The sequence below is a fragment of the Ciconia boyciana genome, chromosome 6 (assembly GCF_034638445.1).
Source record: "Ciconia boyciana chromosome 6, ASM3463844v1, whole genome shotgun sequence".
In the NCBI taxonomy this organism is placed as follows: Eukaryota; Metazoa; Chordata; class Aves; order Ciconiiformes; family Ciconiidae; genus Ciconia; species Ciconia boyciana.
Genome location: NC_132939.1, coordinates 62,576,928 through 62,589,286, shown reverse-complemented (window position 1 = coordinate 62,589,286; position 12,359 = coordinate 62,576,928). Strand labels below are relative to the sequence as shown.

The 12,359-nt window shown below is 37.3% G+C and overlaps 1 protein-coding gene across 1 annotated transcript in view; it reads left to right on the top strand.

Annotated features, from left to right (window-relative positions):
- The window catches only part of JAG2 (jagged canonical Notch ligand 2), a 71,937-nt gene that overhangs the window by 47,679 nt on the left and 11,899 nt on the right, over positions 1 to 12,359 (top strand). Inside the window, exons 7-18 of the mRNA XM_072864450.1 lie at positions 282 to 401; positions 2,686 to 2,799; positions 3,616 to 3,729; positions 4,304 to 4,417; positions 4,972 to 5,018; positions 5,285 to 5,458; positions 7,791 to 7,941; positions 8,239 to 8,403; positions 9,001 to 9,114; positions 10,527 to 10,640; positions 11,025 to 11,138; positions 12,054 to 12,170. Coding sequence (XP_072720551.1) covers positions 282 to 401; positions 2,686 to 2,799; positions 3,616 to 3,729; positions 4,304 to 4,417; positions 4,972 to 5,018; positions 5,285 to 5,458; positions 7,791 to 7,941; positions 8,239 to 8,403; positions 9,001 to 9,114; positions 10,527 to 10,640; positions 11,025 to 11,138; positions 12,054 to 12,170 — 1,458 coding nt within the window. The remainder of the gene's footprint in view (positions 1 to 281; positions 402 to 2,685; positions 2,800 to 3,615; positions 3,730 to 4,303; positions 4,418 to 4,971; positions 5,019 to 5,284; positions 5,459 to 7,790; positions 7,942 to 8,238; positions 8,404 to 9,000; positions 9,115 to 10,526; positions 10,641 to 11,024; positions 11,139 to 12,053; positions 12,171 to 12,359) is intronic.

The window sequence follows — 12,359 nt, the reverse complement described above, 5'->3', positions numbered from 1 at the left end:
ATGCCTAATTGTTTTATGGCAGATGGTACCTGAACATCATAAGTATAGGAAGCTTAAGACAAAAGGCTTGGAATGGTCCCGACTCTTCTAACTCATTGCAGTTGTCTCTTGCTCAACCTTCCCTGTTCTGTGGATAGTAATGAGATGACAGGCTAGCTAATGGAATATGGGGATGATGTGGGTGAATGGTGTTCAAGCCAGAAAGGCATCTGTATGTCTGGCTAGGGATTAAAACAGTGAGATTTGTGTTCCCTGTTGATTGACACTTTTTCTCCGTCCAGATCTGAATTACTGTGGAAATCACCATCCCTGCCTGAACGGTGGAACCTGTATGAATACTGAACCAGATGAATATCGCTGTGCTTGCCCAGATGGCTACTCTGGAAAGAACTGTGAAATTGGTACTTCTGGATATTGCATGTATCTTCAGAAATCTGAAACTGTTTTAGGCATGACTATGTTCTAGTTAGACAGATGGCATTTTTATATGCTCATTGTTGCTTTTTTTTTTGTAGAGTGGAGGGGCTATTTTCTCCTTTCCAAAAGCTAGCTTGGTTTCTGAGAGGGGAAGTGTGAAAAGTGATGGTGTGCAACTTGTCCTTTCAACTTGATTGTTACTTTGTGCGACAGTAGGGATATGCCAGCTCTGTCTTCCCTGTCTAGTGCCTTAGGCTGGCTATTCAAAAAACCACCGAAAACAACAGTAATGCCGCAACAGTTTCCCCTGGATTTAGATAAGACTGAGAATATTTCTTCCCTTTGGCTTCTTCACTTCCTTAATCCAAGCATGCAATCGGGCTATAGTCTCATGGAAATGGGTTACAGGTGCACCTTTCCCTGTTACCTTTCTCCCTGCTACTCATTTTCCTGTGTTCTGGTTTGCTTGCAAATGTGCATCTTATACAAGTTGGGAACTAAGGAGAGTAGTAGTGATGGACACTTCAATTTTAACTGTGGTGTGGGGTTTTGGCCCAATTTTTAGCTGCCTGGATGTGTTGGCTATCCTTTTTGATCAACTGAAACTTGATTTTTAAAACCATCTTTTAATATGGGACTCTTAATACATTTGGATTAATGACGCAGATGTTAAGTACTATGGAAATGTGTTCAAGCCCTCCGACAGAGTCACCTTAAGCAGTCTAAATGAGAAGTTAAGTGTAGAGTTTAACATAATCTGTGTCTATCCAATGTGAAAAAACTGCTTCATATTTCAACCACACTACAAAGATAGCGTATTGCTTTTTTCATTTATATCTGTGTATGTGTTACACAAAGACCAAAATTTTCATGTACTGGAGACTATTTTGGTATTTGGAGACTTTTCCTGACTATTATGTCTCTGGAGATAAAGGGGCAAGTGTGCAATTTCTATTTCTTTCCTATTTTGCTTTAAAGGTTTGATGTTTGGAGAAAAATGAAAACTTTTGGTTCAACCTTTTCACCTGTAGTATTCAGTTGGGTGTTCTGCAGTGACTTTCTTTGCCATGATGGATTGTTAAATCCTTTTTTGAATGTGATATTCCCAGTCTTGTCACTTTGAATTTTGCTATTCCTTCATACAGTTAAAGTGTAGATGGAAAAAACCCTTTTTTTTTTTTTTTCCTTTAACTTAACTGTTTGGCCTTAAGTTCACTGAACTATTACCAGCAGAAGGTTTTCACATTTATCAGGATGTAGATCTTCTTTGAACTTCTATAAAGTGCTGTGTGGTATTAATGATACTATCAAAACTTTAATTTTGCTTCAGCTGGTAGAATGTGATGCAAAGTTTTGGCTAAACTGGATGAAATCTTGTCTTAGCTTGCCCCGAAAGTTGTGGGGAAGCAGCTTGGCTCTCCAGATGAGGAGGCAGTAATAAAGGGAGCCATACATTTGAGTTCTATACTGATTATTAGCAGTAGATTGGTATATGAGCTGCTGTAGGTGCTAGTGCCTAACATCCTAGGCAATGTAAATTCAGTTTGCAAACTAGATATCATCCCTGAAAGAAAGATTCCCAAAGATAAATGCTAGCAGCAATTAGAAAGTCCTATCTAGCAAGGGGATTGTTTTCTTCTTTCCAAAAGCTTCCTTGGCTTCCAAGAGGGAAAATATCAAAAGTAATGGCATACAACTTGTCCCTCCTCAACTTGATTGTTGCTTAGTGCAGCTTCTGCAAGTATTACAGCCCTACATGGAGTGACAAGAAATACTGTCTATAACTGCAAGTAGCTCTATACTGTTTCCAAGGAACAGTATTACAGTGAAGCTAAACAGATCTTTGATACTTAAACTACTACTACTGTTCAGACCTCTGCATACAGCATATCTGTTTAGTCTCACTGAAGAAAAAAAAAAGTGCTGGAGTACTCCAGAGGTGGAAGTGCGTGGCTGGAAGCAGTAGGTTAATGGGGAACTTCTCTAGCTCTTGGGATATTGAGATATGAGTGACTTGTCTGCCTTCAGGCTTTCTAGTCAGTAGATACAAAGGATAATGCACCTTCAGTAAAATCCTGCTTCAGTCTCCTACTGGGAATCTTACTCTCTGCAGTTTGGAGAGGGAGGCTTCAAACTTCTGTACAGGCACCTCTCTACTGCTCATGCTCTTGGTCACTTAATCAGAACACAATTTCTAACCATGTAAATTCTCCTTAATTGATATTGGAAGAGTATTTAGCAAGAATTTCTTTCCCTCTTTCTTCCCAGCGGAGCATGCTTGCGTATCTAATCCCTGTGCTAATGGTGGAATTTGTCATGAAATTTCATCAGGCTTCAAGTGTCACTGTCCATCAGGGTGGAGTGGACCAACATGTGCTATTGGTGGGTATGCATTTACTGATGACTGACCTCTTGGGTCGGAAGGGTTGATATGGCTTATTTGACAATCATGCTCTGTGGGTATGGAATTTGGTGGTAGTCTTTTACCTTACCTGTCTTCTAAGAGCTATGCGTTGGGAGCCTCTGAAGAGATTAATGGTACTGTGCAGCCAGCAGTATCTATTTGATGCAGTTGAGACCTACAGGTTGTCAAAACCATAGCTGGACCATATACAAAGAAATGCCGTGTTGCCAGAGCTTGTAGGACAATTTCTGACTCTTTGCTGGTCTAAAGCAAAATACAGAATGTATTTGTTTTAAGAGATATAAATGTGAACATGAAAGGTTCTCCCCTTCTTAAAGTAGTAGAAGAGTAGATTACTTGCTTAAATGCCTAAGTGTCTGGTTTGGAAGACAGACAAGTGTTTGAAATGTATTATGGACCTATGTAATTGGTTTGCATGTTGCCTGTGATTTGGAACACAGGATTTTTATTAATTTTTCAACAGCAACTATCATCAAAAAATACTGGCTAAACTTGTGTCATGATCTAGGAGCATGACTATCAGTGAACATGTTAATCGTTGGCAGATTACCTGAATCATCTTGCTGTTTGTAGATACAAAGTTTGAGTTCCTCTCTCCCCTATCTCAAAGATGTCAGAAAAGCCTAAGTAAAAATTGGGTTAGAAATATTAGTCTGTTCCTAAGCTTGCTTGTTTGTACATTCTCCCCCTTCATCTCAAAATAACTTTAAAAAAAACCACAGGTTAAGCCAAATTTTGAACCATGTAATGGAAGGCACACTTTGACTTTCCAGATATTGACGAATGTGCGTCTAACCCTTGTGCTCAAGGAGGGACCTGTATTGATGGTGTTAATGCATTTGAGTGCATATGTCCGCAACAGTGGATTGGAGCAACATGTCAGCTTGGTAAGTAATTACCTTCTAAAGTTTTGAAGATCACTGGAGGTTATTCCTAAATAATTAATAACTCTGTGTAAGTGTCTTTCAGTATGATTTTTATTGAAGAAAACATTGAAGATGTGTGTTGCTATTGGTATCTTGGCTCTTCTTTAGTAGATCTTAAAACCAGGAGTTTCAAGTGAACCTGTGACTATTTAAGCCCCAACTTAAGCTTACTTATAATAGTTCTTCTAGAATGCCCGATATCTTTTCTGTTTCAAAATACAGCATTGGTGATGGTAGCTCCTTCTTCATGGTGGCAGAACAGTGACTGTAAGCTTACAGAGGCAAGGAAGGGATTTGCCCTGACTAACATATTACCTTTTTGAGTTTTGGCAAAGGGAAAAGTAAGATAACATGCATGTGCTACTATAGACAAGTGTGCATTAAAAACCTGTGGTATGTAAATGGTTTTAGTGCCCTACCAATGTAAAATATGAGCTTCTGATGCTTGGATTGCATGGAAACTTTGCTTGGTGCTGTGGTAATCTGTTTCTGGGTTTGTTCTTTATTCTCTTCTTTCTTTTATCTTCTTTCACAGATGCTAATGAGTGTGAGGGGAAACCCTGTGTTAATGCTTACTCTTGCAAAAATCTCATTGGTGGATATTACTGTGACTGCATTCCAGGATGGACAGGAGTAAATTGTCATATCAGTTAGTATTTCTTTAGTATATATGTTGACCACAGGATGCTTTATTCATTAAAAAAAGGTTTTATAATGAATGACAGTATACATACTTATACAAGAAAAAATACCTTTTTGTCAGGATTTTCCTAACTTCAGCAATGTAAATTGAAAATACTGTTTGAAAAATTATTTAGTGTAATTGGTATTAAAATGAGCTTAGATACACACTTACATAACTCTAATAAATAAATCTCTCCCTACTCACTCATCCCAGATTCTGAATATCATGTACTGATTTGATTTAAAATACTTTTTAGCTAAAATGTTAGATATGAAATTAGCTGATAGCATTTGATTTAATTTCTATTACACTATAATAGAAATATGTAATATGTAATTTTCTATTACATATTCTTTAAAATAAGGATCTCTTAAGACATCAAGCATCCTTGCTTTCCATTGAAACATCTAGAAAAATCCTTTCTGAAAATTATTTGTTCTGCATTTTTATGCTAGACTTGTACTTTACAGCTTAGTCTTCCAGTATAAATTCTAATGCCTTGCATATTTTATCCATAGATATTAATGACTGTCATGGACAATGTCAACATGGAGGGACTTGTAAGGTAACTCTTGTTTATTACATGCCATGTTGAAAATAAACCTTGTTCTGGCTACTTATGAATTCTGTAGTTTGCAATTACAGGTTGGTTAAATGAGGTTAAGTGTAATGTTGCACTTGCAGGCTTTTGCACCATTTCACAAAATAATTTTATGTGGTGCTACTGCTTTCATAAATCTAGAATATAGAAATAACTTGAATTCTTGTGTGCAAGTTTTATCAATAAACACATTTTTCTACTTTTGGGTTTTTTTTCCCCCCTCTGTGAAGGATGAAGTGAATGGTTACCATTGCTTATGCCCTCGTGGTTTCACAGGAAAAAACTGTGAGACAGAAACAAATGAGTGTGAAAGCAATCCATGCCAAAATGGAGGCCGTTGCAAAGACCTGGTGAATGGATTCAGTTGCCTCTGTTCACAGGGCTTCTCAGGAGTCTTCTGTGAGGTGAGGGCAGTAGTGACATTACTGCAATACTTTTCATGGACTGAATTCTTGAAAGAAACATATCTCCGCATTTAAATGGAAGTAACCCAAGACTAAAGCATTACTGACTAACGTAGCTGTTACTTGATACTCTGCATAAGCAAATTTGTTGTGCGGTGCTGTCATAGTAGCTGTAACACTTGAATTTGCAGCCTGATAAACTGCAAATTGTTGCACATAGGTGTTGGCTCTCCTAGATGTTTTAAGGCTGCAAGTATTCCTTAAGCTTGACACATCTTCCTTTGCAACTTTCAGGATCTGTGTCCTTTTGTTACACTAGAATGTTTCAGGTCTTCCTAATAACTCTGAAGTACGTAATTGAATTACCTTTCAAGTCATCCTACTGCTGTTGGTAGAAGTATCTGTATAATTAAAGGCAGGCAGATACGCAGGTATTGGCTCTCAGAACTTTCTGTTTGAGATCACTTTAGGAACATGTAGTTCTAGTGCTTAAATAAGGATTCAGGTCTGAAATACTGAAGTGCTAGTGGTAATTCATAATGTAGTTCATGATAATGAAGATCTGCCTCTTTCTAGGGAGGCCATTAGACTTTTCAGTGTAAAATTATATTGGCCTAAGCATGTACTTTCTGGCTTTTGCTGATAGCCAAATTCATGTAAGTGTTATGGTTAGCAAGGCAGCATCAACTGGAGGCATTGGATTAGAATTTAGTTGGATTTGCTCCAGAATTTTTCATGGATGACATTGGAATGATCTTAAATGCTGAAGTAATTTTATTCTGTATTATTTGCATTGTTAAAGAAACAATGCCCTCCTCTTATTCAAAATTAAAAAGGGTTGCAGATACTGACCAGTTTAATAATTGGTGCAGTGCCTAATAGCTCATGTACCATTTCTACATAAGGATCATAGCTTGAGTGCTCTACTCTTGGCTGATTCATACCATACTGTCTAATTAAAGTTTTAGCAAATCTGTTTGAATAATAGGGGAGAGTTGGCTGCTTGCCTTGTGTGTTGCAGGAAATATCTACCATTGATTCCAGATGCTAAAGTACCAGCTACTGAACTTGCATTGGGAAGGGGAAATTTATGCAAATGGAAGGAAACAAATGGAGACATCTGATAGAGGAGATCTGAGAATCTTTCTCAGACCTTAGCTATTTTTTGTAGTTTGCTTTGAATGTTCCATATAAGAGTATGAAATAACTTGCTGAAAATCTCTCTATTGCAGCTGGAATTGTATATGCTCCTCTGAATTAAATACTTAACACCATTTGTGTTCCTTCTGTTTTGGTTAGCTTTGAATTTTTCTCCTATTTAGCTACAGAACTACTAAAAACAGTGACCAAATCCACTATCAGACTTAATTTTATGTCTGTAAGGTTGAGGAAGCTATCTTTCTCACAAGACAGATGTGAAGAGGGAAAAATTCACTGGAGGGGAGGAAAGCAAATCCTTAATAACAATTTCGAGGAAAGATACTGTGACATAACAATATCCCTTTTGGGGCCACTTTATGGATTTTGAGGCCAATTTAGGGCATCACTAATCAGTGATCTTGTGTGTCAATCTAAAATGTAGAAGAAGCAGAATTGCTTTGCTACAGCAGTTTGTCTGTGTTAAGGGTTATATTATGAAAGCTAGGTTTAAATTTTGCTTTTTGAATGAGCTGGTAAGAAGTGTTCAAAATATACCTGGTATTTCTGTGTGCAAAGTGGCATGGTGATAGTATTTGTGAGAATAAGGCCCTGAACAGGTTAGTCTAACTAGACCTACTTTGAGCAGGAGGTGGGAGTAGCTGACCTCTAGAGGTCCCTTCCAAGCTATGTGGTTCTATAATAAATTCTGTGTTAACTGAGATGGGAAGAGAAGTTGCTCTAGAGAATAGGATTTTTTTTTTTAAGGTTCAGTGTATTTTAAGTGTCTTGCAGACATGAAGTTGACAAGTGCACTGGCATTTAACTTGCATTATAGCACTTAGTATGTGGGTATGAAAGACAGAGAAGTGACTTACTGTGACTATTCTGTATCATTATAAGATGTCTCTTAATGGGTTGTTCTTTGCTAACTAAGTAACTGCAAATGTGCTTATTCATCCTTCTGCAAAGGAATATCTCTTCAGCAGTATCAGAAATGTTTTGTGTTAGGATTGACTAAACCTGAAGTTTCTCTCTGTGTTGCAGGATGGAATGCAATATATATGATTCATAAACCTTCTTAAAACTTGAGGTTCCCTGTAGATTAGCTTCATCTATGTCTTTGGCAACACAGATAGTGCTGCTTACTCCTGGGAAGTGAAGCAGCTGCTGCTAACTGTGGTCTCTCTTACAGATGGATATTGATTTCTGTGAACCTAACCCTTGCCAGAATGGGGCTAAATGCTATGATCTGGGAGGAGATTATTACTGTGCCTGCCCTGATGACTATGATGGAAAGAATTGTTCTCATCTCAAGGACCACTGCAAGAACAACTCTTGTAAAGGTACCTGCTGTTGTCCAGAAATTTGTCTTAATGTATTGGTGGTACATTAAAAAAGAAAAGTAGTATTTCTGGAAATAGCATAATGCAGAACCATTTTTATTGTACTTACTTGGACTTCGTGAAATAGTGAGGCAGTGAGAGGAAATGCTTGTAACAGTCCTTATTTATAAAGAGGTAGAGCATAACTTATAGTTAACTCTTAAATAGTGATTAGTCTTAATTTTTTGATAACTTTTTTAAAACTAAAAACTGATCAGTGATGCAGATTTAGTCTGATGATATACTTCTCATTCTTAGTAATAGACAGCTGTACAATAGAAGTCTTCACTAATGCTACCCAAGAAGGAATCCGTTTCATTTCATCTAATGTTTGTGGGCCTCATGGACGGTGTATTAGTCAGCCAGGAGGGAATTTTACTTGTGCCTGTGAAAGAGGTTTTACTGGAATATACTGTCATGAAAGTAAGTAGGAGTTTCTTCTAAATGATTTTGTTGCTCTAAAACTTCCTTAAAGTTTTTGTTGTGAAGCTTTACAACATTAAAAAAAAAAAGAGATTTTAATAAAGTTGCATAGAGCGTTATTTCGGGTGTACTGCTTGAAATTCAGTTTCTTCTGGTAACAGTTGTCTTTGTAGTGGTTCACACATCCTCTGTGAAATAAAACTGGTTTTAGTCAAACTTCAATGTGTATGTGTCTGTACCCACTACCTTTGTGTACAGTCTTAGAAGAAGCCATGGATTTTTCCAACATGGCGATGATGATGAAGGGACAGACACATTGACAGCACAGCTTAGGAGCATGTGTATTGCTGTTCCAGGTATCTTTTGAACACCTGGATATTTTTGCCAGGTAAACTTAATGCTCTGGTTTGACTTGCTACATGAGAGAGAATACATCTAGAAACCTTACCAGGTTTGAGAACAGATGTTTGAGCTGTTCTTATGTATGTATGAATGGAGTATAACTTTGTGCTGCTTTTCCTAGACACACAAGTGTAGATCGGTCCTCCAGGTAGGTGAAGACAGCCTTGAGCAATAATTTTTTACTTTTTGTCATAGATATCAATGATTGTCTTGGGAAACCTTGCAAGAATGGTGGGACGTGCATTGATGAAGTTGATTCATTTAGATGTTTCTGCTCAAGTGGCTGGGAAGGAGAATTGTGTGACACAAGTGAGTATGGCTAAGTGTTGCAGGGTCAAGTATTACCGTTTTGCTCTAACAGTGATGGTTGGTACATAGTTAATAATAATGGGGTAGTTTCTCTGTTCTATAATTACAGTCTACTCAGTGTTGTTTGCAAAAGTATTTTCAAGAAGATTTTTGGGTAGCAGCTCTAAAAGGCTCAGTTCTTTTAATAGGACCATAATCTGATTATTTGGTATAGTACAGGATGTACTTCAGGAAGAGAGAACTTCTTTTTCTCCTAAGGAGAGGCAAAACTGAATATACCCTGTTACAGAGTCTACTCGTTGTATTGCTTTTATTGCTATAAGCATATGTACTTCTTAGTACTTACTATACATAAAAGTTTGTCCCTTACCCAATGTACTCATACGCCGTAGTTCCCAAACTTGAAAAACTCTTTAGCTTTAAGCCAGTGCAAGCTATAATGTGCTTCCACCTTACTGAAGGAATTTATAAATTTAATATCTATTCCTTTAGTAAGAAAAGAACTGCTGAAGCCTGAATTTTTACTCAATGAATATCAGAGTCAGTGTGTTGTATTCTGGGTTCAGTGGGAGCAGAACTCTTTACTCTTGCTGCCCTGGCTTGAGATGTATTGGGCCTTAGTTGACAAAGAAGTGTACTAGGCCAGTTCATGGTTAAGTTACCTCAGAGGAAACTGCAGTTGGTTCTTTTTCTACTCTGAATGAAGCCCCTTCTAAAACATGATGGCAAGGACTTGCTGAGACTTATTACAGGACATGCACCAATTGAGATGTGAAATAACGATGGAGAAGCTCTTGGCAGCTATCACTGTCAAAAGAGCTTTTTGTGTGGTCTAGATGAAGTTCGATCTGGAATAATTACTTTCTACCTATTAAAATGTTTGTCTCAAGTGAAAAGAATTTTCTCTAAAATTCATGTATCTGTATGTATATGTTTAATGTGTGTATACACACACACACATATATATGTACATATATATATATATGGTTAAGCCATCTAATGGCTTTAACTCTGTATTTTGAGACATAAAGCCGGAGGGAGAGCCTGAACTATCTCATGTGGATGTCCTGGGTTGGGGCTCCTTTTGAGGACATTGTGGTCCCTACTAGAAAGTTTTCTCTGAAGTTCAGAATACAGCTGTTTGCTGGAAAAATGAAACTACTTTGGTGCTCTACTTAGAAGCCATACTGAATGATACTTTTTCTCTTGAGCTGTCAGAAAATCTTTCATAATTCATGTTGTTCTGTATTAAATCAGTTTTTTCCTTACTTATATAAAGATAACCCCATAACAATTAGGAACGCTGTCTTCCTAAATAGTACATAACTTATTTCCTTTATGAAGAAGTATTTTATACTTTCTCATGGCCTTGGCTAGGCTAGATCATCTAATTTGAATAACTGTTTTTCTAGATTTCAATGACTGTTCTCCTAATCCATGTCACAACGGTGGCCGATGCATTGATTTGGTAAATGACTTCTATTGTGAGTGTAAGAATGACTGGAAAGGCAAAACTTGCCATTCACGTAAGTGTTCTTTACTTTGATCTTTAGTTTACCCAAAGATTTGTTTTCTTTCTTCTCATGAGACTAGAGTTCCTGAAATTTAAAATAAAACAATTGCAGTGAAATAATAGGCGTATTTTCATTACTGCTTCCAGTTTCCCAGCAACAAAATGGAACATTTAAAAAATTTATTCCTTCAGGTACTGAAATAGTGTTGTAAGAGATGCCCTTAGATTCCACTCTTTGGGTTGTTTACTGTAATAGATCAAATGGAACTATGCATTTCTAGTACTGTTGCATTTAAATATGAAGTCTCCTTAAAAGTAACTTTGTGATTGAAAAGTATCTGTTCTTAAAATTCAGCAACACCAATGGAAATTAAAATGGTTTTATTGTGATGTATAGGTGAATACCAATGTGATGCAAACACTTGTAGCAATGGTGGAACATGCTATGATGATGGAGATACATTCCGCTGTTCATGTCCTCCAGAATGGATAGGAAGTACTTGCAACATTGGTAAGCTTTTTAAATTGTCTACAGATAAAGCTGGAAGTAGACAAATGTTTAAATAATACTTAACTGTTTAGTTAATAGTCACACTGTTCTTCTAGCTGGCTAGTTCAAAGTTGTTCCAGTTGGCTGGTGACTGAAGTTTAGAGTAATTTCTTCCACTCACCTGACATGATACTGATTTTTAGGAAGCTGTTCTCCACAGGCTGCTTGCATTGTCTTTTACATAGCTTCTCCTAAGCAGAATTGAAACACTCGGACCTGTGTCTTGACTTCTGTTAGTCTTTAGAGACCCTGTCCCCCACTTTGCTTGAAGGCTCATAAAGTGAGTAAGTTTGTGATCAAGAGGCGTGTGAGCAGACATACTCAGGAAAAATGAAATTAAGTGGTTATTACTAGGGGATTTGCAGGGTTACTGCCTGCTGTAGGGAACTACTCTCGATCTTTTTGGGGATTGAATGTAGTCTCCGTGGTACACTTTTCTGAATGTGAAACTTCCATTAGGACCAAGAAGTTGGATGAAGGTAATTTAGTATAGTAGTTCTACTTTTTAGATAAAATTGCAGCATTTAATTAAAATCTGGACTTTAAATACTCGTATTTATTAAGTAGTACACCTCATGACCTGGGTAACTCACTGCCAAAGTAGGAATTTAGCAGTATTCGAAGGATGCTTACACAGATGGGGGAAAAAATAGATAATCTTTTTTTATAAAACTTCAATCGAACAGCTGAATTGGGATGATGGTGAATGTAGGTGAGAGATTATCATGCGATGTGACTATTTTTGGAGTCTTTTGACCTTCTTGTAAATCTTGCACTGTTGACTTAAATGCTGTTCAGGATTGTGATATTGATATATCCAGATGATAGATACTTTTTGTTTTATGTGCTAAATAGAGACCTTTTCTGTTTTCAAAGCTAAAAACAGCAGCTGTATTCCAAACCCTTGCATGAATGGTGGAACATGTGTTGGCAGTGGAGATTCCTTTTCTTGCATCTGCAAAGAAGGATGGGAAGGGCGTACATGCACACAGAGTAAGGCTTTTCTCCTTTCTTCCCCTGCATTCCCCTGGGATATTAGGAGTGTCTGGCACAGAGCTGTTAACTGAAACAAAGAAAGTTTATAGAGTTCATGTGCCAAAATATCTGAATCATTCAGGGTGGGAGGTAAGTAAAGATGATGATGTTCGAGTAATGAATGAAGAACTTGTCATATTTCTTTTT